The 25,189-nt window shown below is 29.2% G+C and overlaps 2 protein-coding genes across 2 annotated transcripts; both read left to right on the forward strand.

Annotated features, from left to right (window-relative positions):
- Nucleotides 1–383: 383 nt before the first annotated feature.
- Nucleotides 384–2,271, forward strand: LOC117908459 (UDP-glycosyltransferase 84B2-like). The gene has a single exon (XM_034822058.1). The coding sequence runs from the start codon at nucleotides 471–473 to the stop codon at nucleotides 1,941–1,943; it is 1,473 nt and encodes a 490-aa protein (XP_034677949.1). The 5' UTR covers nucleotides 384–470; the 3' UTR covers nucleotides 1,944–2,271.
- Nucleotides 2,272–12,654: 10,383 nt separating this feature from the next.
- Nucleotides 12,655–14,436, forward strand: LOC117911678 (gallate 1-beta-glucosyltransferase-like). Its single transcript, XM_034826082.1, has one exon. It carries the CDS (start codon nucleotides 12,759–12,761, stop codon nucleotides 14,196–14,198), a length of 1,440 nt encoding a protein of 479 aa, XP_034681973.1. The 5' UTR covers nucleotides 12,655–12,758; the 3' UTR covers nucleotides 14,199–14,436.
- Nucleotides 14,437–25,189: the final 10,753 nt, after the last annotated feature.

Consider the following 25,189-nt stretch of genomic DNA (forward strand, 5'->3'; position numbering starts at 1 on the left):
AAGAGCTTGTTTTTCCACATTTTTTAAAATATTTTTCTATTCTATTTTTAAAAACTTATTAGCTTGTTTGAGTATTGTTTTCTATGAGCCTTAAAAAATAAATATGAATATATATATATAAATAGGTGAATGTTGTTTTTTCTTATTTTAGAGAACCAAAAGAAAACATGGAGAACTAAAAATAAATAAATAAATAAATAAAATAATAAAAAAATAAAGAAAAACACAGCAACCTTTTTATTCATCATCAAAAGTAATGGATTTTAACTTGTACAATGCCAAATCTGTAGATATCACATTGATTACAATTGCTTGACTTAACCCGTTCCTTTGTCTTGTATATCGTATTTTTATTCATTCTCTCTCGCAAGCTTAACTGTCTCTCCACCATTCCTTCTCTTTATCTCTTTATCTCTTTATCTCTCTCTCTCTCTCTCTCTCTCTCTCCTGTGTTGTATCGGAGTGCAGGCATGGCCTTGAAGGAGGAGGTAAAGGAAGAGATTCATGTGCTGATGGTGTCGTTCTCGGCGCAAGGCCACATCAACCCAATGCTTAGGCTTGGCAAACGCCTTGTTTCCAAAGGCCTTGATGTTACGCTCGCACTCACAGAGGTTACACGCCAACGAATGCTCAAGTCCACCACCACCACCACCACCACCACCACCACTAACTGTGTTTCAGGTATCCAACTTGAATTCTTCTCTGACGGGTTCAGCTTAGACTATGATAGGAAGACTGATCTCGATCACTATATGGAAACTCTGGGCAAGATGGGCCCTATCAACTTGTCCAAACTCATTCAAGATCGCTCACAGAGCGGTCTTGGGAAATTCTCTTGCTTGATCAGCAACCCTTTTGTGCCATGGGTGGCTGATGTCGCGGCTGAGCATGGAATCCCATGTGCCCTGCTGTGGATCCAGCCATCCATTCTCTATGCTATCTATTATCGATTCTATAACAGTTTGAATCAATTTCCCACTCTGGAAAACCCTCATATGAGCGTTGAATTACCCGGCTTGCCTTTGTTGAACACTGAGGATTTACCATCGTTTGTTCTTCCTTCTAATACGTTTGGTAGTATCCCAAAGTTGTTCTCTGAAATGTTTCAGAACATGAAGAAGCTCAAGTGGGTTTTGGGAAATTCATTCCATGAGCTTGAGAAGGATGCTATTGTGTCCATGGCTGAGCTCTGCCCAATACGAACCGTCGGTCCTCTGGTCCCATCAATGCTTCTGGGTGAAGATCAGAGTGCTGATATTGGGGTAGAAATGTGGAAACCAGAGGAAACATGCCTAGACTGGCTGAACCAAAAAAAGCCGTGTTCTGTTGTTTACGTATCATTTGGGAGCATTGTTGTGTTATCAGCAAAGCAAATGGAGAACATTGCAACAGGCCTGAAGAACAGTAATCGTCCATTTCTGTGGGTGGTTAAGCCTCAAGACCCTCCAGCATCTGATGGTTCAGGAAAATTGCCAGTAGGGTTTCTGGAAGAAACTAAGGACCAAGGCCTAGTGGTGCCATGGTGCCCTCAAACCATGGTACTAACTCACCCATCCATCTCATGTTTCTTGAGTCACTGTGGCTGGAATTCTACCTTAGAGACCATCGCAGCAGGCGTGCCGGTGATCGCCTACCCACAGTGGACAGACCAGCCCACCAACGCCAAACTTATCGTGGACGTTCTACGCATAGGCGTAAGGCTCAGGCCAAACCAGGATGGCATTGTTACCAATGAGGAGATAGAGAAAAGCATCGAAGAAATCACAGTCGGGCCCAGGGCAGAAGAAGTCAAGAAGACGGCCGCAGAATTGAAGCAATTAGCTCAAAAAGCAGTCGTCAAAGGCGGCTCATCCGACAGTAACATTCAGTGGTTTGTGGACGAGATCAAGGGCAATTCAATCACGGATCCCTCTAGGGTTAACTGCAGTGCAATTGAACCATGAAGACATCAAATAAAATAAGGTACATGATTCCACATGTACGGCCTCATACTTTGCTTTCATTTGCTTAAGGTGATCCTGTAATTCTGTTGTATTGTATGACAGACGTGGTGTAGCCGAACTCTTACAATAATGGACTAGGCAAGGGAATAATTTATTAAAGTAGTGCCAGAGGCCACCGACTCCCATTTCCATGGTGATATAGACACTTTGTTGGAATGTAGTTTGTTCGAGTCCAAACAGCCTAGAGACTACTAAAATCTAAATGGGTCCTTGTGGGATCGAATTCAAATTATTATAAATTTAAAAAGAAGCAAATTCAAATTTTGAATGTGATTTGTTCATTAAAATGTGATTAAAGAAATGCGACAATATGCTTAGGGTTGTTCAATTCTATATAATTTGGATCAAAGTCTACTTATGTTAGTCTATTTCATCCCATGACTAATAGGTTTTGATATAATTGTCGCCCAAGATTTTTGACTTGTCCACCATATGAAAATACCAAAATTGCCCTTTTTGGTGCTATTTATTATTATTATTATTATTATTATTATTATTATTATATCAATATTATTAATTTAAATTGCTACTATTAATACTATTACCTTGTTATTATTTTTACTATTATTATCAAGTTATTAATTCCACTAAAATATTATATTACTATTAATCTTATTATTATTATTATTAATTGTTAATAATAATAGTAAAAATTAATGTTAAAAATAGTACTTCAATATTTCCTATTCATGAATTTTCTCTCAATTATTATAATTTTATAGTCTTCACCCTAATTACATCATTGTCAATACCCTAAATGGTAATCTTCCTGATGAAAGAATTTGAAAGATAGTATAGAAATGGCATGGAATAAATTTAGGAAAATGGTTCTCTTCTCCAAAATGCCTCATTGCAGTAAGCTCCTTTGCAGTAATTTTTTTCCCCCCTTTCTTTCTTTAAAGAGATAAGAGGACATCAGTCCAAAAAAATTAGTGGACGGCCCAACTTGAAGGCCCAGAAAGTGGATTCACAGGTTACATTGGGTTGGGCTCGACGGCCCAACTCGAAGGCCTGCAAGCCGAACCTTCATCTCCAGGGCCTGTACTATATTTTTCCTAAAGAAATGACACGAACTACAAATTTTCCATTTAGGACAACTTAAGAATCTTCTTCCAAAATTTGTAACTGTCCAAGAGGTCTTCAATTGAGCACTTAATAATCTAGAGTGTTGAATATATTATGCATCCCATAAAAATAAAATGTTTGCCAAAATTTAGAAATTTTTTAAAAAAAGTTGAAAAATTACTTATAATATTTTCTAAATAAATATTTAAAGTGTATTTGGTAATAATTTTAAGAAGTGTTTTTAGTTTTTTCAAGTATAATAAACATTTCTTAAAATAATTGTCAAACGTATTCTTATTAAGATTACATTTGATAACAATTTTAAGAAATATTTTTAATTTTTTTAACACTTAAAAATTTTTATTTTTAAAGTATTAGAAAGACTAAAAACATTTCATAAAATCACTATCACATTCACTTTAAGAGTGTATTTGGAAGTAATTTTAGAAAGCGTTTTTACTATTTCTAACACTTGAATAATAAAATTTTTCAAGTATTAAAAATATTAAAAATGCTTCCTAAAATAACTACTTAACGGATTCTAAGAGTGTATTTGATGGTAATTTTAGAAAATGTTTTTAGTCTTTCTAATACTTGAATAATATAAATTTGTAAATGTTAAGAAACACTTCCTAAAATTACTACCAAACGGGTTTTAAGTGATTTTCTTAAAAACACTTTTAAAGAAAACACTTCTAATAAAAATATTTTAAAAAGATTTCTACCAAATGCACTCTAAGCATATGACATTAAGGAGTTTAAGCCCAAAATAATGCTTTTGAAGAATAGATCTCTTCCCAAAATATTTACCAATTTAATCTTTGTCATCACATGCTCATTCATAATCTGTGATTAAACTTGATGCTGTATGAATGCACTATTTTGACAAATATTTTTAACAAGATCGAGATTTTTATAAAAAAAAAAAATAGTTTAATTTGATCGAAAACTATGACATTGAGGGCCATGAAAAGTCTATAAAATAGCATGGATGAGGGATGAGCAAAAATGTAACAATATTATTTTTCTACAACATACGTTTCGTAATTAGTGGTGATGATAGTTTTTTTTTTCTTCCTTTTTTTTTTTTTTTTTAATAATAAAAGTCATCCTATCAAAAATAGTTATGAAAACAATTTTTTTAAAAATAAAGACCTTCGTATCAAAAAGAATTTTAAAACTCTCATAATTTGTGTTAAAGCCTAAATTTTAAGGACGTTGGTTAATCAATGATTTGTATTTCCACGCTTCACGTGGAATTTGTAATATAACTAAAAATAGAACTTGTTTTTTTAAAGGATGAATTTGAAATAAAAAGAAAACTCATTTTTCCAAAAATTGAGTTCAAACTAAGAGTTGAACTTATTTATTTATATAAAAAGTGAATTAATCCTTCAAGATATAAAAACAAAATAGATAGGAGAAAGTACTATTGTGACCATATTTTTCTATTAATAATACTTTTTAAAAATAATATTAAAAAAAAATCCCACGATGATGAGACCACTGCAGCTATGTTAATTATAAAAGAAAAAAAAAAAGTCATTTTCTATTACTCTTTCAAACAAAAATAATACTATTGGTTATGATGTACTTTGAGAGGACCAATAAATCCAGATAGCCATGCAAGCACTTTTCATTAATTTTAAATTCCTTCCAATAATCAATCTCTGTCACACTTTTCATTAGATCCCCATTATTAGGTGGGAGCCATTAATGGAAGAAGTGGATTGAAAATGACTAAGTTGGTTAGACATGTGATCTACCCACTAATTTAGTGGGGACATTTCAAATTATTCTCTTTGGAACATAGGTTAATTCTAATTTATATTTATGTTATTATTTTTTTTATAAAAAAAAAATATATCTTTTCATATTTTTGAAATTTTTTATTTTTAAAAATTAAAAATTTTATGTAAAAAAGTAAGATTTTTTATAAAATAATGGGTGGATATTTGATATAATTAAAAGTAATATTTAGCATTTGAGCAAGTAAAAGTTTTCATATTCTCAAAATACTAAGTATTTGTTTAGCAACTATTTTTTATTCTTTAAAATAAAAAAATCAAGAAAACAAGTTTGACAACAAAAAATTGTATTTTATTTTATGTCTTAAAAACCGAAAATATAGTATTTTTACATAACATCTTTTAGTTATTTTTTTTTATTATTATTTTCAGTTGTTTTTTAAGGATTATTTTTAAAAATAATTATATAAGCATGTAGAATGATTAAAAATAAAATAATACACATAAAAATTATTTTTAAAAATATTTTAAGTTTTCAAATAGACTTTTGTTTTACAAAACATCATAAAAGAGTTTTCAAAATTGTTCTCCAAAGTTGTTTTTCATAATTAATTTTGAAAATTGTTACCGAACAAACCCTAAAATTTTGATTTTTTTTTTTTAAATATAAGATAATTTTCCTTTTATAAATTTATGTTTTATATTAAAGTAACTATTTTTAAAAATAAAAAATATATCCGAGCTAAATTTCAGAAAAAGCATAGTGTTTTTCTAGCACAAAATTAAATTTAAGATATAGGGAAAATGTTGATCAAACAAAATTTTTATATCCATCCCCTCTACTAAAAAATATTGAAAATTAATTTAAAATAAATAAATTAATTAATTTTACCTAAATTTTTATTTTTTTCATGAGAAAGTAAAAAACATTTTTATATATTAGAATTATTTGATGAAAATGAGAAAGTAACAATTATAATTATATATTAAAATTATTTAATTAAAAAGATAAAACAATCACATATTTTTTTTGAAATAACCTTTATATTTTAAAAAATATAAAATATAATCTTTATTTATTTATTTTTTATAAAAAAATACCCTCCATTAATTTTTTTTTTTCTTATCTCACATTAACTCAACTCAATCTGCCAAGTTTATTTTCCTGTAGGCTGTAAGCCTGTAACCAAATTTTGCCTACTTTACTTCTACAGCCTGTAACCAAAGCCAAGTCGATAGAGTTTCCACTCAATAAATATATTTCATTCCCCGAAAATTAATTGCATGCCAACTTGTAGTAGTATTGTGCCATGAGCCATCCCCATTGACCAAGTCCCTCCCCATGAATGATAAGTTGATCATGAAGCCTCGGATCTCCCGTCATATAATTACAGAATTTTCAATCGCGGAACATCAGAGTTGGCGTAGATGCATGAGGTAGAATGCTCGGACGGACGAGCACATTCTTCATACGAATAGATTTCGTCTGAGCAGACTATGGACTACTATTCAAACAGACTACGGACAGAACTATGTCCATACAAGTAAACGAGCTAATCAGCCTAACACGTTCAAAAAGGAAAAAATGTATATCAACACCATGTAACACTTAATCATTACAAGTATATGAATTAATGAGTAAGGAAAAATGGCATGAAAGCTAAGGAAGGAGGCACGGAAAAATCAATATCCCAATAGACACCTCAAATAAATTTAACATGTAGACGTTATATGATTCTAATAATAATAATAAGCTATTATATAGCATGGTTGGTGTAGGGAAAGAAGTGGGTTGGTGGTACACGTGAGCTCCTTCCCAGCTGTATACATGGTTGAAATGTTATCTTCCTCCAGTAAAACATTCAAACCCCTTGTGGCGTTGACGAGTAGATAGCATTTGGTATGACGATGAGCTCACATTTTGAATTTTGAAGAACAGAGGTGGCTACCCTTTCTGCTGCCCCCTTTCGGCAACTACGTTTCAGGTGCATGTGTGCACCAGTTCCATCACCCGTCTCTTCTTCAACAACTAGATTTCTCCATTTTTTCTGTCATTTTTTTATGTATTTGTCTATCCTTTTAGCCATTGAAATATGGGTGCTTCCCCATTGGTTCCAGGCCAAGTTTGACATTATTTTTTTATTGCGATATTCTCTTTGCATGTTTTTTTTAAGGTTACAAATAAGCACTAATTTTTTAAAGATTCTTAGGCATAGTTTCTTGTTCAGTGATCTATACATGATTGCTCAGGTTTCATCTCTCTCTCTCTCTCTCTCTCTAATCACATGATCCAATACTTTTTCCTTGCATGGACATTTATGTACATAATTGTATCATGAGAATGATGGCCACCCACCTCTCATGAAGTAGCTCCAACATTTCGGTATAAATAACCTTTTTCTAGAATCAAACATACCTTTTGGGTGTTACCTTATATGAATTTTATGAAGGCTCTTGGGTTCACTTGAACAAGCATATAATAAATATCCTTAATCTATTACATTCCATATTATTGGTTTAATAGACAATTAAAACAAATTAACAAAATAATTCAATAAAACAAGCATTTCCCAAAATTAAAAAAGTTATTTTAGAATATTCAATAATCATATAGACAAGCACAGACACCATCAACTCATTTCTTTCTGGCATGAATTATGCCTTCCTAAAAGAGGTCTCTCAAATCAATTTAATAATTTTCTTTAATTAGCATTACACTATGAGTCATTAATATTTAAGTGGATATTGATGCAAGATTATGTATTAATTTATAGAATTATAAACCTAACCAGTACTACTTTAGATATTTTATGGAGCCCAACTGCATGTCCACCAAGTCTCTCCATGCAACTAAGACGCTTGGAATGTTTGTTGATTGTGCTGCTATCATAAAAATTAAAAAATAAATTAAAAACCACTAATTAACTTGATCCAATTTGACCCATTGCCATATTCCAATACCCTGGAAAATTAAAGAAGTTAAAACTTATCATTTAACTTTGACTCATGCAATGCAGAAGAATTCAATCATACAGGGAGCCTAAATTTTATACTGAAACTTGCATCCCCTCCCCTACACTTGGCCAAGCCTTTGTTTTGATCTTATATTCCAATCTATATGAGGCTACTTTGCAATTGTATATGGCCACCTTGACCCACAAGCAGGAAAATGGGTGTACTTGCCTGAAAAATTAGCTGCCAGAATGCAATTTACAAGGGCAGTGCTGCATCCATGCATCTTGAAATTTTTGTATTTTTGCTCTTCAATGCCTGGTCTAACCTTAAGTATTAATTTAGAAAAACATAAGAGATTGAGTGAAGACTTCAATATTATGAGAATGGGAGTTTGATTTGAATGGTTTGCGAGCTGTTGGGAAAAAAAAATCACTGTCAGTTGATTTGTGGAGTAACATAAATTAACAAAAAAAAAATTAATTATCAAACTGATTGATCTCCATAACAACTACTTTATTTAACTATTCTACAATATTTTATATTTTAAGTATAATTTTTTTTAAAAAAAATTTCATATGATGTTTATAATATATAGAATATTTGTAATGATTTCAACTACAAAAATGATCTTTTTTATGGTGGGGACCATATATGTTGAAGGTAAAATAATAAATTTTCGATTATTTTGGTAAAAAAAATTAAAATTATTTTAATTGGATATAAAAAAAAAAGTAGTAATTTATATAAAGTTAACTTGCTTACCTATTTTATAGTTTTATTTAAAATTTAAAATTTTTTTAAAAAATAAATGCATGATCACTTTTAATTTATGAAATATTTGATACCATATTTTCTATTTTATATGAAAATGAAAAAAATTAAATATAGTAATAAAACTCCTGAGACTCAAATTTCAATAATATAATGTACATTCATTAAAATTTTATTGGAATGATAGAAAATATTAAAATAAAAACAAAAAATAATGTAAAGAAATAAAATGACAAAAGAAAGCATGAAGATAAATATATTTTTAAATTAAGAATTATTAAATTTGATAAATATTTTTTTTTTCTTTTTTTCTTTTTTTTCCTTTTAAGAATGGATATTTACCCAAGATTGTAATGTAACACAATCAATAGAAAAATTCTAAAAATGTTAAATTATATAAGGAACAACCTTCCAAAAATCCTAAAAAAAAGATATCAAATTCCACTTGCTCTTTAAAAGTAAACAAATAACAATATTTATTTTACCATTAAAAAATTAATTTGAAACTTAATAGATGACCTAGGGAAAATTAATGTAGCGAACTTTGTTAGTTGATATTAATTTTAAGTGTTAAAAGAATTTTCATAGTACTTGGTAATTGATAAAATTCCATTGAATTAAAAATCCATAATAATAATAATAATAATAATAATAATTGATTTTTCTAAACCAAGTTACCATTCACATAGGAAAATTAAAGTAACTAACTTTTATAGGTGGATATTAATTTAAAGTAATAAAGAATTCCGACACTACTTGATAATTGATAAAATTCTACCATATGTTATTGGAAAGCCCCATTATTATTAGACTTGATATTCCAAAATATTATATTGAATAACTTAATATCAAATGTTTTTTATAACAAGAAAAAGATATAAATAATTTTAATAGTTGAATATCAAATTTGATTTTGTAAATATATGAATATTTAGTAAATTTTTATGGAAACTTAAGAATTTAGTATATATGGAAATTATATTAAAAATGTTGGATTTTTTTTAATTTTAGCTTTGATAGGTTAAAGCATAAATAATTTAGAGGCAATGGTTAGTTAACCCTATTTTTCATAATACTTTCACCCTTTCTTCCATTCTAACTTCAATTTTTTGTTTATTTTCATCCTTAAATTGATAGTCTATTTCAAGGAAAAAATGTCGGGATATATCGGCGATATATCGTGTATCGGGAGGGGTCGACACGATATTTCGTGAAGAAAAATCGGAGGGGAGATATTTCCGTAAATATCGTCAATATATCGGCGATATATCGGTTCTGGGAGATATATCGAAGATATTTTGAAAAAATCGTCTCTGGTGACAAAATATCAGTGATATATCGGCGATATATCAGAGATATATCGAAGATATATCACTGATTTTTTTGTGATATTTCCCCTCCTTCATGCAACGTGATCTGACGGCCCAAATCACATTCGTGTTGATCCGACGACCTAGATGTGATTCCAATGGTAATATGGCAATCCAACGGCCAGATTGCTCCCAGATTTTGATCCAACGGTCAAAATTGATTTTCAATGGTAAATTAATGTTCCAACGGCTATTTTGGCCCAAATTTCTTCTATAAATAGCCTAAATTTCATCTATTTCATCCATTTTTTCTTTCATTCTTCATTTGCTCTTTCATTACTCCAATTTTTATTAAGGTTGCTCAATTATTTAATCATTTTAAGGTATATTTAATTTAAATTATAATTAATTTTGTTTGCAATTGTAATTAGCTCATGTATTTTCAATTAATTAGTATGTTTGCAATATGGATGATTTAATGCTATTTTTACATTCAATTGTAATTAATTTTTATATTTTTATTGAATTAACTTAGGTTAATTTGATTATTTAATTATAAATTGATATGTTTATTTTAGATTATTATTTGTGATTTATTTTCACATTTAGAATTAAATTAAACTAGTTAACTTAGCTAAATTATTTAATTAATTTAATTAATATGCTAAATTATTTAATTAATTTAATTAACATAAACTAGTATATTTTGAATATGAAATATGTTTATTTAATGAATTTAATGTGTACAAATTATTGATATTTAATGAAATAAAGTATTTTATGTGACTTTATAATGAGAACATTTACAAAATTAACATTTTTTATAGATCAACATGATATAATTATATCTAATATCGCAAATTATATCATATATATATATATATATATCAAATTTTTCAATAAAACAACTTTAAAATGTCCATTATACTTCTAATTATATTATTATGAGGTTTTCTTACATTTCTATGAGTTTTTAATAATTTTAAGTCTACCAATATTTTTTTCCAATATCCGCCGATATATTTCCGATATATCCGAATATATCTCCGATATATCTGTAAAATCGAAGTATCGATATATCCGTAATTACTGATATTTTCATCCTTGGTCTATTTTAACACAATATTCATCATACAAAAGAGAAGAGTCTAGTCTTAAAGCAAAATAGTGTATACTATAGGAGTGAAGTTGTTAGAAAGATATGTTATTTATTATACAAGGTTAGAGTTTGATGAAAACAAAGATGAAGACGGAAGGAGGGAGAGTTGTTTGAGGATTTACAAATCTACCCTTCATTAGGTAGTCACGTGCACAACACATGAGTTATCCGTCCACTTAAATTAATATCGTCCAATGAAAAATGTAAAGTGTTGCAATTTAAGAAGTTTGGGATGCAACGTGTTCAATTATAAAACTAAATTAATAATGTGTAAAATATGGGATAAGTTGAAAGGGTAAAATGTATTAAACCCAAAAAATAATTAAAGATCAAATTGATTAAAACTTTATTATACAACCAACCATAACTGCAATTTCATCACAGTCAACCCCCATTTAATGGTTTAATAAGTAGAAGAATTAGATATCCATACGAAAAAATTAGATGAAGATAAGGACAATAAAATTGTTCTCCTTTTCTTCTAAAGGCAACAATTGTAAGAACAGTTATCCCTACTTATCTCTCATGATTTTCTTTTTGTTTTTCCTCTTACTTTTCCTAGAAACTTGTAAAGACGATGACAAATACTCTGGTCCTTGAACATGGAATAAAGTTGGCTGACAGCCGCCTAGTCAGCCTCGAGCGTAGACCAACTTCTATAGATATCCTCACATATTTAGTTCTACTTACTCCCCGCTCTTTTTTTTTTTTTTGTTGGTTGGACGTTTCTAGTTGGCGAATTCTATGTTGGCATGAACTCATGCCCATTTGAACATCTATTGCACGTATCATAACAATTGCCTTTTTCCCTCTGTTCCCGACTGTATTTTCTTCAATCCAAAGTCCAACCCGGGAATTTTGAATATTAGTTAGGTGATAAGAGAAAAGACCTTTTGTAATTTCTTGTCAGAGCTCCTGCTTGAAGGGGGGATAAGGATAAAAATATAGAAAGTATGTTTATGCTTATCTGAAGTAATCGTTCTTGAACAGAACACCAAAGAGTGCGTTAATCATTTGCATGATTGGGTTTAAAAAATACTATATAAAAAAAAAGGAATTATAATGAAATTCCTTTTTTTTCTTAAAAAAAAAAAAATGTATACTTTAAAGCTCCTTTATTCAGTTAAAAAAATGAATGTAACGAAAGTTGATAAAAAAGAGTGAACCTGACCCAAGGATTGGTGGAGATTTTACCTGTGAAGACTTCAGAATTCTTTATTAATTAGCTCTAAACATCACAAAGAATATGGCCTAGAGATCATAAGGGAACATGATTACAACCTGAATTTAAAACCTTTTCACACGGTATGTAGCCGGCCGTTAATCATCCACTGTTTACGAGTTTGTTTGTTTTTTGTTTTTTTCTTCTAACACGTAAGGTACAATACCCAGATAAGCTTTAAGTGAATGCTGAATCAGATGTCAATCAAGACGATTGTTATTACGGTGGATTGACTCTTAAATTAAGGATTGTGTTATAGCAACTACTACTCTCTACTCTTTCTGCTCTGCATTTTGCTAAACCAAACCTTCAGCATGTCTGAGTTAGCTACCTAACAGTCGTTCTCCCACACATTGAAACTTTGAATTGATCAACATTTCTCCAAGGGTATATAAAAATCAGTCTTCCCACATTTCTCTTCCATCCATTCCACATTAAAACGATTTCTCTATTTCTATTCTCTTTCCTCTCTTTATTGAATATTCATTTCTCCCTGTGTTAGTAAGCTTTGGAAGTTGGAGAAGAATGGGTTCTGAATCAAAGCTAGTTCATGTATTTTTGGTCTCCTTCCCTGGACAAGGGCATGTTAACCCTTTGCTTAGGTTGGGGAAGCGTCTGGCTTCAAAGGGCTTGCTTGTGACTTTCACTACCCCAGAAAGCATTGGGAAACAGATGAGGAAAGCCAGTAATATCACTGACCAACCAACGCCGGTCGGAGATGGTATGATCAGGTTCGAGTTTTTTGAAGATGGGTGGGACGAGAACGAGCCCAAGCGCCAAGACCTCGACTTGTACTTGCCACAGCTGGAGCTTGTGGGCAAGAAGATTATTCCTGAAATGATCAAGAAGAACGCTGAACAAGATCGTCCCGTTTCGTGCCTCATCAACAATCCATTTATTCCATGGGTCTCTGATGTTGCAGCTGATCTTGGACTTCCCAGTGCCATGCTTTGGGTTCAATCTTGCGCTTGCTTTTCTACTTATTACCACTACTACCATGGCTTAGTCCCTTTTCCCTCCGAGGCTGAGCCCGAAATCGATGTTCAACTGCCATGTACGCCTCTCTTGAAGTATGATGAAGTCGCTAGTTTCCTGTACCCGACCACTCCATATCCTTTCCTGAGGAGAGCCATCTTAGGCCAGTACAAGAACCTGGACAAGCCCTTCTGTATATTGATGGATACATTCCAAGAGCTGGAACCCGAAGTCATCAAATACATGTCCAAGATCTGCCCAATCAAGCCTGTAGGACCTCTATACAAGAACCCCAAAGTGCCAAACGCCGCTGTCCGTGGCGACTTCATGAAGGCCGACGACTGCATCGAGTGGCTCGACTCCAAGCCTCCCTCCTCCGTCGTCTACATCTCTTTTGGAAGCGTCGTGTACCTGAAACAAGACCAAGTCGACGAGATCGCTTATGGGCTCTTAAACTCCGGCCTGCAATTCTTATGGGTGATGAAACCACCGCACAAAGACGCCGGCTTGGAACTCCTAGTTCTTCCAGAAGGGTTCTTGGAAAAGGCCGGCGACAAAGGCAAGGTGGTCCAGTGGAGCCCGCAAGAGCAAGTCTTAGCCCACCCCTCAGTCGCCTGTTTCGTGACCCACTGCGGTTGGAACTCGTCCATGGAGGCTCTCAGCTCCGGCATGCCGGTGGTGGCATTCCCACAGTGGGGAGACCAAGTCACCGACGCCAAATATCTGGTGGACGTGTTCAAAGTTGGGGTGAGAATGTGCAGAGGAGAGGCGGAAAACAAGCTCATCACCCGGGACGAAGTGGAGAAGTGTCTGATCGAGGCCACAACCGGTGAAAAGGCAGCGGAGCTGAAGCAAAACGCCATGAAGTGGAAGAAGGCGGCGGAGGAGGCAGTTGCAGAGGGCGGCTCCTCCGATCGGAATCTTCAGGAGTTTGTTGATGAGGTCAGTAGGATGAGTATGGTGCTGGTTTGCCAATCAAACAAAATTTGAAAGAGAATGGTCAACGTCCTTATGATCATAGGGTGTGTGGAAATGTATCTAAGTATAATTTTGCAGGAGTCACGATGTAGCGTGAAATAAGGTAAGTGAACCATTGGGTATTCCATGTTCAATTTCCTACTTGTTTTACCCCTCTCCTAGATAAAACTGTGTCGTCTCCTGGCACTAAGTACGTTTTCCTTAGTTTTGTCACTCTTGGCACTAAGTACGTTTTCCTTAGTTTTGTCACTCATCATCATCATTATTATTATTATTATTATTATTATTATTATTTATTTGTTGTGAAACGAGGATAAATGCAACACAAATCAAAGTCTTAAAGATAAAATATTTATTACTTTAACAAAATATATATAATGGGAAGAAGGAATCAAAGAAAATTAAGAAAATGAAAGACTGAGAATGAAAGAAAATAATAAATTTTTTTCTTAAGGTACATATTAAAGGGATGAAAAGTTCTTTTTAATAAGCTTTCCAAATGATTTTCATTAATGAATTTTAATAAAAGTCATAAATAATATTTAATTAACATTCATTATCATTGATATGGTAGCATTCATAACATCAATTATAGCATTATTATTATTATTGCAATCGTGTTTGCCTAATAAAAATATATTAATATTTTACATTTAAAAAAAACAGATCATGTATATCTAACTATAAAAATATGTTTAAAATAAAACGAAAATTTTCTTATAATTAATCCCCTAGAGAATATGATTTCTTTACCTGATCTTGTAACCAATCCCCCAAAGAACATTTGTGACATCCATTAGCTTGCAATCTAGCTAGATGATGGATTTGTTTGAATCCAACTCCTAAACGACTCAATTCAGTCCATCAAATCGAAGAGGTCATCGAGTTGCAGCTTGCATGATTGGATTGATCGGTCTAAAAACATTAAAAGATTTTTGTTTCCTATTTTCTTAAAATAAACATCATAAAAGTTTGAAAAAAGTGAATTCATGGATGATTTAATTTCTATTCAACTTTCCAGGACTCAATCAATCATACCTTTTTATGAATAATTCAAATCGTGAATCTTGATCTTGAATGAATTTGAATAGTTTTAAATCTTTAAACTTTGAATTTTAAAGGATTTCAAAGCTTTCATTTTAATCTTCCACATTATGAATAAGTGGAATTTAGGGATGCAACTTAAGCAGGTTTACCCGACCCAACCTGGCATTTGGATGAGTTTGGGAAATTATTTTCAATATTTCAATTGGGCTTAGGTCAGATTTTTTTTCAACTTGAACTCAATTTGGATCGAACTTAAGCTAAAGTTCGGACAACCTAAGCAAAATTTAAACCAAATTTAAGATTTTTACTTTTTCTAATGTATATTATCCTATATATTAAAGATATATAAATTTATTTTTATTTTATCGTTGGTATCTTGAACTTTTTTCCTAATTGCTATTAATTTTCATATAAATAAATAGAAAAAAAAAAGCTTTTAAAAAACATTACATATGAATTTTGAATTATGCAACCTAATCAATCTAACCAACCTCAATTTAATCCTACCAATCCAAACTCAACTCAAGTTTAGATAAATGAGATTGATTGGATTTGAGTTGAGTACTTTAGGTTAGAGGTCAAGTTGGGTTAGACTTAGGTTGATTTAGGCTCAAGTTGGTTATTTCTTAATTTAGGTTGAGTGTAGTTTAGCTTCAACCTAACCAATCCATCGAAGCTGTAATCCTAATGGAAAATGGGACATTTATTTGTTGATCTTTTAGTTTTAATATGTGAAAAAAAAAAGTTAAAAAATAGAAACTTAGTTATTTAAAATTTAATTTAATTTAAACATATTTAAAAGTTTATGAATTCCAATATTATTTCTTAATATGTTTCCCAAAATACCATTTTAATTGGATAGTAGCAAGTGGATCCTAGGTGAACTCCCTATATCTCATTCTAAAAAATTCTATTGATTCTAGAAAAACCAAAATTCTTAGAAAAGAAGGGTGAGAGGAGTTCGAATCCTATTTCATAATATAATAAGATTTTTTAAATTCCTAAATTTAAAAAGTTACTTTGAATTGTGTCAAATTGGTAATCTCATAAATATATCATTTATATATTATATAAAAATTAAAATTAGTTGAAGAAATTATATATATGTTTCATTTTTATATTTGATAAGTCAAATTAAATGATAAAAAATATATATAAATGTATTAATATTTTAAATTTTCTCAAATAGAATATGTATAATAATTAAGTAGGAAGATATATTTAAGATGGAAAGAACATTATAATATTTGATTTTATTTATATATCTATATATTTTATTATTTTAAAATTTTAAAAATTATTATATTAATTAATTTATATTATTTTCATATTTATCATTATATAATTAGTATGAAAATAACATGAATGTAAATATTTATATTTTTTACTGGTTTATATAATAAACATTTTAAAAAATTATTAATACTACTATATATATATATATATATATATATTATAGTTTATGGTAGCATCGACTAAAGATATTGCATAATTAAGTCATCCAATTCTTATTTTTACTATTAAAGGTATGTTGCTCAAGTATATTGCAAAGTTTAATTTCTTTACCTTAGGAGAATTGTGTTTTGAAATCAATTGGGACTAATAATTGGCACAAGATCTTCTTATCGCCTATATTTGAACTCAAAACCTAATGATAGAGTAAAAGTTAAGGGGAAGGATATTACTTTTTAAAAATCCCCAAAATACCCTTAATTGTTAAATTAAAAAAATTAATCATCCATCCTCACCTTTCTCATTTTCTCTTTCATTTTCTTTCTCTCTCTTTATTTACCTCACCCTTCTCTCACCTACTTTTTAAAAATTTTATAACTTTTTTAATTTCATATTTATTTAGTTAATAAAATAAAGAGTCTTGTTGTTAAATAATTTTATTGTGAAATTTATCTTTTTAAATTAAAATTTTTATCCTTATTTATTTCATGTAATAAACAAATATTTTAAATAAAAAACTACTTCAATTTATTTATGAGAATTACATTAAATCAAAATGCATTTTTAATTGATGGATATTGAAATTGATTCTTCTTAAATTTTAGTTATTTAATATAATAAAATTAGAATTGAAAAAACCCAACTTCCTTAATTCATAAGAATTAATTTTTTATTAAATGGTTGATAAAAAAACTAAAACTATTATTATATATTTAAATTATTATTATATAATTTTAAATAATATTGATATAAAAATAAAAATGAAGATAAAATTAGATAATACATTATTTTTATTTATTATAAATTATGTATTTTAATAATATAAAATATCATTACTTAATTATTACTAAAAATTCAATCCTTCAATTAAGAAAACAATTGCAAGTGTTTTCCAATTCAAATCAATGATCATGCCACAAATTCTCCCAATAATCACTTTCCATTTTAGTTTATATAACTACTCTAATGGTTATTTTCCTCTCTTCACTTTCCCTAAAGTATAATTCTTGTCGCACCGAAAGAATATGTGCAACATCCATTGGCTTGCAAGCTAACATCCATAGCTTGTAACCTAACATCCATTAGCTTTTGGATTGGGATCAATCCAACTCATAAACAGGTCAATTCAGTCAATTGAATTGAGAAAGTTGTTGAGTGGATGGTCTGATCGATTAGACTAACTAGTCCGAAAAATACTAAAAGATTTTTATTTTCTATTTTTTAACAATAAACATCATAAAAGTTAGAAAAAACAAATGTGTTCCTGGATGATTTAGTTTCTATTCAATTTAATGGACTCAAGCATTTGAACTTTTTACAAATCATTGAAATTTTCAATCTAGATCTGGAATAAATTTGAATAATTTTAAATCTTTAAATTTGGATTTTAAAGGATTCCAAAGCTTTCATCTTAAATTAAAATCCTTAGAAAAACAATGAGTCGCATGTTAAGATAGAGAAAAGGAGAGTGAGAGGGGTTGGAATTTCTTTGGATTCAGTATTTCTCATTCTCCTAATAAGATCATGATACATGATCAATCCCAAAATTTATGATTTTAAAAAATACTGTTAATTTTTGGTAAAAACAAATTATCTTTTATAATTGACAATTCATTTAACAAATAAAACATGAATTTTAGTATACTAATAAATATTATTTTATATAAATTAAATGAAAAACATGAGTTTTTTTATTTGTTTTAAAGTTTAGTTAATAAATATTTCTATATAGTTGTTGATTTTAAAAAAAAAATCCAAAAAATTAAGGTGGTGTTTGTTTTTTTACTTAATTTTAAATAGAACCTTAATACTTAATAGTATTAAATATTAGGTTGTTTGTTTTTGTAGTATTTTATTTCTATTAAGTATTAAAAAGTAAAAAAAAAACCATTGTATTATTTTTTCTATTTAGAAAAAGCCACATATTTTGGTTTTTTCTATTTAGTAAAAAGTTTATAATAAGTCATGAAAAAGTAAAAAAACAAACAACCTAAATTCTAAAACTAAATAATTTTCAGCAAAAAGCCAAAAAAACAAATATCACCTAACACTTTCATTTTTTTGTATTTTATCTGTTTTTTATACAAACGAAAACATAGCATTTAAGTGAAATAAAATTTATAAATATTTTCTTTCCAAAGTTAAGTTTTTTATTAGAAAAAAAAATTGATGTAATATTATTTTTATTTTTATTTTTGCCAAAGACAATCCTAACCCCAATAAAAATAGGAGAGTGGATTTACTTTAAAACTATTATTACCCAATAAAAAAAATATCTTGAAATATAAATTAAGAGTGTGTAAACTTATAAATATTTCAAAATTTATTAAGATAAATTTAATTTTAAAGTGAATTAGTGGGAATGGGTGATCCATGTTAGAATGCCTAAAGATCCCAATTATTCACATGCATTTACCTCCTTGCCCTGAGAATTATAGAATTATAGTGAGTATGTCAAATTAATTTTTATCTTCTTGTTTTATCAATTAATGTTTTCAAAACCGGAAAAACTATTGATTCAATTGTCGAATTGTGGTTGAACTGGTAATATCATAAATATATAATTTATATATTGTTAAAATTAAAAATATTTATTGATAATTATATTATATTATATAAATGTGAAGATTCTTATTAAAAGTTATTTAATTTTAGCTATGTATAAATATGTTTTTACAACAAATTTATGTTTATTGCATGTCATTTGAAGAAAAATATGGAGTACTTACCTTCCAAAAACATGAATAAATCACCTTGGAAAGTGGAAGATAAAATTATGTTAGAATACTCTCTTAGTTAGGCTTTATTTGATAACTGTTTTCAAATAGTTTTCTATTCTCCGATACTAAAAAAATAAGAAAATATGTTTGATAACTAAAAATTATCAAAAAAAAAGAAGAAAAAAAACATACATCAATCCAAAGAGGAAGCAATTAATGATTATTTTGAACTTTTCCATGAGAGAGCTTCACCAACAAGCAAAAAAAATCATATCTAGATGTTGATTTCCTTCCATCAAGACATCCACCATAATATAAATTTGAATATCCGATGATTTCAAGGTTTTCAATATGCTTATATGTGAGCATGTAATCTTTAGTTCCTTAAAGATATCACATTAATTTCTTAGCAGTAAACTAATAATCTCATCCTAAATTGCTTTGAAATATTTACAACATTCTAATCACAAAACTCATGTTAAACTAGTGCAAGTTTTAGCATACATTAAGCTTCATGTTAGGATTCTAGCTATATCAACCTAAAGTAATCACCTTGGAGGGGGGTAATGATCCCATCTTGGATTGCTTTGAAATTTTCCAACATTCCAATCGCAAAACTAATGTCAAGATGAGTGCAAGTTTTAATGTACATTAAGTTTCTTATTAGGATTCTAACTATACGAATCTAAGGTCATCATCCTAGGGAGAGGGAATGAATAGGGTAAGAATCACTTTTTGCAAATTCAAACTTAGATTATGCAAGTGACAATTACAATTGGTTATTTAACAAATATAATTGACAAACAATTGCATATAAAATGAATAGAGTAAGAAAGGGATACTTCAAACTCAAGATGTTATACGTTTATCATAATCCGACCTATGTTCACTCTCCTCAAGTTCTAACAATATGAGGGTTCCACTAATCCAATACTTTTAAAGTCAAAACTTTCAAACTCTTTACACTTGAATTCTCAATTCTAAGGAACCTTCCACAAGTCTCAAGAGAAGTTTTACTCTTGAATAATCCCTTAAGCGATATCTCTCACTTGAGTTCACTTCACAAAGATTACAATTTGATAGGAAATATATTCTCACAAAATCGTAGTACAAATTTAAACTTAAATAATACAAGGAAAAACTAGGATTGAGACACACGAAATGAATTTGCAAGTTTGAAATAAAGTGCACTTAAAACACCCCCCCGCCCCGCCAAAGCTCAAATGATGCTTATAAAAGATTTAAAACTCTTGTTCACAAAAAAAAAAAAAAAAAAAAAAAAAAAAAAAAAAGAAAGAAAAAGTCTGAAGCCTTTAAATAGGGTTTGGAAGCCCAAACTAGCTATTAAGCAAGTTGAGGTTTAACTAGTCGAGCAACTAACTCGATCGATTCACTAGTCATTAGCATTTAATGCTCTAGCAAGTGACCATTGGGGTTCAATCAATTGATCAAGTAACTGATTCAACCAGTTACACCCCAACTATTGGAAGTTAAGGGTGCATAAAATGCCCCTCAACTAGTTGAGCGTAATTGGCTCAATTGGTTTTTAACCTCCTCAACCAATTGCACTACAAGGTGTGGAACCTCCAAGGCTCCAATAACTTTTATATAACAACTTAAAACCTTTTAAAGCAATTTTAGAAATCATTTGGCTCAAGGTTTAATTTGAAATTTGAAATAATCCAATTATAAAATAATTTAAAAATAATTTAGCAATTAGATGATTTTTGGTGCAAAAGTAAAAAAAATAAAATGCATGATCCTAGTACAACAATAACCTTATAAAGAGATCTTAGACAAATGGTTTTAATTGATGTTCTTTTTTTTTTTAAGTCCTCTCTAGCTTCTTAATTTTCCTTTTACATAATTTATATATCTTTTGATTATCATTTTGAAAATATTCTTGCTTAAACAAATTTAGAGTAAATCATTAGTTCCAAAACTTACTTTTTTATCATTAAAATCAAAATTAACCAAACCTTAGTTTAACCATCTTTTTTTTTTTATGATGACAAAACCAAAGTTACTAGAATGCTTCTCCTGAGTATATACTACTTTTATTTGAGAAAATACTCAAGTTTAAGAACTTAAGGAGAATATTAAGAGTACTAAAAGAAATAATATAATCAATAAAAACAACACAGTGAGAAAATTAACAAATGACAAGATATGATAGCAAACAAGAAACATACATGTATGATCATGTAATTAAGTACAATGCATCAATATAAGAAGTGTTAAAATAATATTGACATTTTAATATTATAGCAACCTTCTATCTATCTATCTATCTATCTATCTATATATATAATGAAATGAACTTTTCTTTATAAGAATCTTCAATGCATAATTTTCTATCTAAAGAAACAAAGGTGTTTTTTGGCTTCTTGAGACCACAAAGTACAGGAGGTCGTTACATCTGCGAGTAAACAATGAAAAGTTGAACTATCTTCGAAACTCATTCAGGCAAAGAAAAAAGAAATGCTCTCTAACCCGTCCAGAGATTCATCATGCTTCACTAGACTATTTGTGGGGTATACTCACCTAGAAAGCTAAAGGATAAGCGGGACAAGTGCTATCTACAAGACTCATCTAGGCAAAGAAAAAAGAAATGCTTTATAACCCGCTTGGAAAATAGGCATAGAAAGATTCACTAGTGAAAATCCAAACTCGGTTTTTTTAAAAAATAAAATAAAAATCAAACCCTTTTTATCATTTTTCATTTTTAGGAATAAGGTGGGCGAGTGCTATATATATATAAAATTCCAAAACCAAGCCCCTGACCAAATGAAAATGGAGTGTGTTAAACTCGAACATTATGAGTATTAGGTGGATGATAAATAATCACTTATAATGTAAGTGTATATCCATATGTCACCATCAAATTAAAGGTGCAATTCCTACTTACAGAGTCCCTACCTTAAATTAGGTCGGGGATAAAACTAACGAAAGTATTTATGATCTTTACATGAACTTTCATTATCGAATAAACTGATCACTAGAGTACACATGTCTCAAATATTTTGTTTGCTTCTCCAACATATGTTGGAAACAAAAGTATGCTTTCATCGAGGAAAAGAAATTTAATAAAGGGAAAATTTATAAATGCTCTAGTGTCACACCTTTAAACCCACTTTAAGGGCATAAAGGTTATTTCACACTTCAAGCCCAAATACTTAAAATGGAAACAACACAAACATTTGTATTGTAACTGGAAATTTACCATTTCCCAATTACCAAAATCCTGTTTAGAGTAGTATAACAAAAATTCTAAAATCTCCAAATAACAATTTTTGAAACTTAACACATCAAACCAAGTGTTATTGTCCAAGTAACTCCAAACTCAGATAATTCTAATGGAAAATAAATTTTACATCCAAACAATGCTAAAAAAAATAAAGAAAGTTTTGACAAATGTCCTAACAAGTTAATTTTCCCTCCTAACCGTCACTCTTCGCCCGAACTAAGAGTTACTGAAAAATTATCAACAAAGGGGGATGATCTCAAAGCCCAATAAGTAATATTAACATAGTTTCATGGATCAAATAGTTCCAATCATGCTTACAAAGAGGAGATTTAGTGTAAAATCATTTTCATAAAAACGTTTGAGTACAAAAATGCTAATACATTTTAAATTGTTTAACCAAACATTTTCATATATATCAAAATCATTTCACATCTATTTCAAATCAAATACATTTCAATTGTTTTCTCTATGGTTTTCAAATAACAAATAGTGCTTATTTAAGTGAGACTTTAGAAATAGGTGACTAGCCTCAAATGTTCCTTTTAAGGTAGACGGAACCAAATACTTCTAGTACTAGTAACCTCTAACCAAACCCCTAGAGGTTAGGGTCCAAATCAATTATATTTCTTACCACGAAAATGTAAAGGTCAACTATTATATCTCGTTGACAAAGGTCAAACAAACCAGTGTCAAATTATTTATTTTATTTATTTCAACTTACAAAAGTAGAAAATCTCCAAGTGTTTCGATATAAACAAAATAAATGTTATAACATATTTTTTTTCCATACAAAAATATATTTGATTCATGCTTAAAAGCAAAATTAACACACACACACACGATATATATATATATATATATATATATTAATTTCCTTTACCTCAAAAGAAGTCCTAAAAAACTTTGGAGAAAAATAATTCTGGGAAATCTACTATTCACCTAACAAATAATAAGAGAAATAACCATAACTATTTATTTAAAATTATAGATTTGAAAATCCTAAAATTTTATGTATTCAAATTAATGTTTTTAATTATGAAAGATAATTTAATCTATTCCTATTTTAGAAAAATTAATAAATTTCTAATTTATAAAAACTTAAATTTTATTTTCAATTTATTTCTTAGGATACAACATAATTTAATTAAACTACAATTTATTTCACTAATTAAATTTTATGTTATTTATCAACTTAATATTTATCATTAATCTAGTTATAATACTATAAATTTAACTAATTTGTACATCACCTCGTTTTATTTATACATAATTTATTATATCATTTTCATATTTTCCAAATATAACTACCATAACAACACTCACACAACTACCAATATAATATATATAAATATATATATCATCCACCACACTCTACACACCATGCCTTCTTTATTATTGTTATTTTCATCATTGTTCGTTCTTCCTCACACACGCATTCTTTTTTATTTAATGGCCACTGTGCACACTATCTCGTTATTATTATTATTATTCACTTTTAGAAATCACCTGGTACATTGAAATCTTATAATTTTTTTTTTCCTAATATTTTCTAATCGCTTAAACCACATATAATCATATATTTATTTACTCATTTAATTTTTGAAATTTCATTGTTTAGATCTATTTATCTAATAAATTTTGAATTTCCCTATTTTCATCAATGGAACAACCTATATTCATAATTTTAATATTTTGACCTAAAAATTTTAAATAGATTAACCCTACCCTAAATCGAAATCTTCCAAATAATTTTTATTTATTTTTAATCTAAAATTTTAATATTTCCCAATTTCCAACAATAAATCAACCCATAATCTTAAATTTCCAATCTTTTGATATTAAAATGAATTAAAAAAATAAACTAACCCTAATCTAAATTAAAAAAAATTTAAAGAATATCTACCGTGTTCGGAACTAACTAATGAATATAATATATTAATTTAGGATTAAAATATTATCTGAAAAAAATCTGAACTTCAAACTCTGGACTTCTAAACCTAGAACCCTACGATCTTTAATTCTCTAATTTGATCGATAAGGTTTCCTGAATAAAGAAAGTAAGAGGAAAATCTAATTTATACATAGGATTATTAATTGTAAAAAGAATCTTTCACCTTTAATGAGTTTAATTAATTATTAATTAATTAATTAATTAATTTGTAATTTACTATTTTGCCCGAAGAGTTCATTTTGGGGTGTTACATCTAGCGTTCCCTATTCTTCAATTAATGGAAAATGTGAAGAAAGAAAGTTTATTCAAGAGGGATGAGAGAACAAATTGTGCTATAACAGAACTTGTTTTCTCAAATTTTTCTCTAATCTTTTATTTTTATCAGACTAGAGAGTCTAGACTGTTTTGATGATGGTGGACTGACTATGAAATTAACAATTAAAAAATTTATCTACTCCCATTAGGTTCATCTCTACATTCTCTACTTACCTTTGCTCTTCGCTGAACCAAACCTTCAGCATCTATGGGTCTACCCACCTGTCCTAACTACACGCTTAAATTTTGAACTTATCACTATTTCTCCATG

The sequence above is a fragment of the Vitis riparia genome, chromosome 3 (assembly GCF_004353265.1).
Source record: "Vitis riparia cultivar Riparia Gloire de Montpellier isolate 1030 chromosome 3, EGFV_Vit.rip_1.0, whole genome shotgun sequence".
In the NCBI taxonomy this organism is placed as follows: Eukaryota; Viridiplantae; Streptophyta; class Magnoliopsida; order Vitales; family Vitaceae; genus Vitis; species Vitis riparia.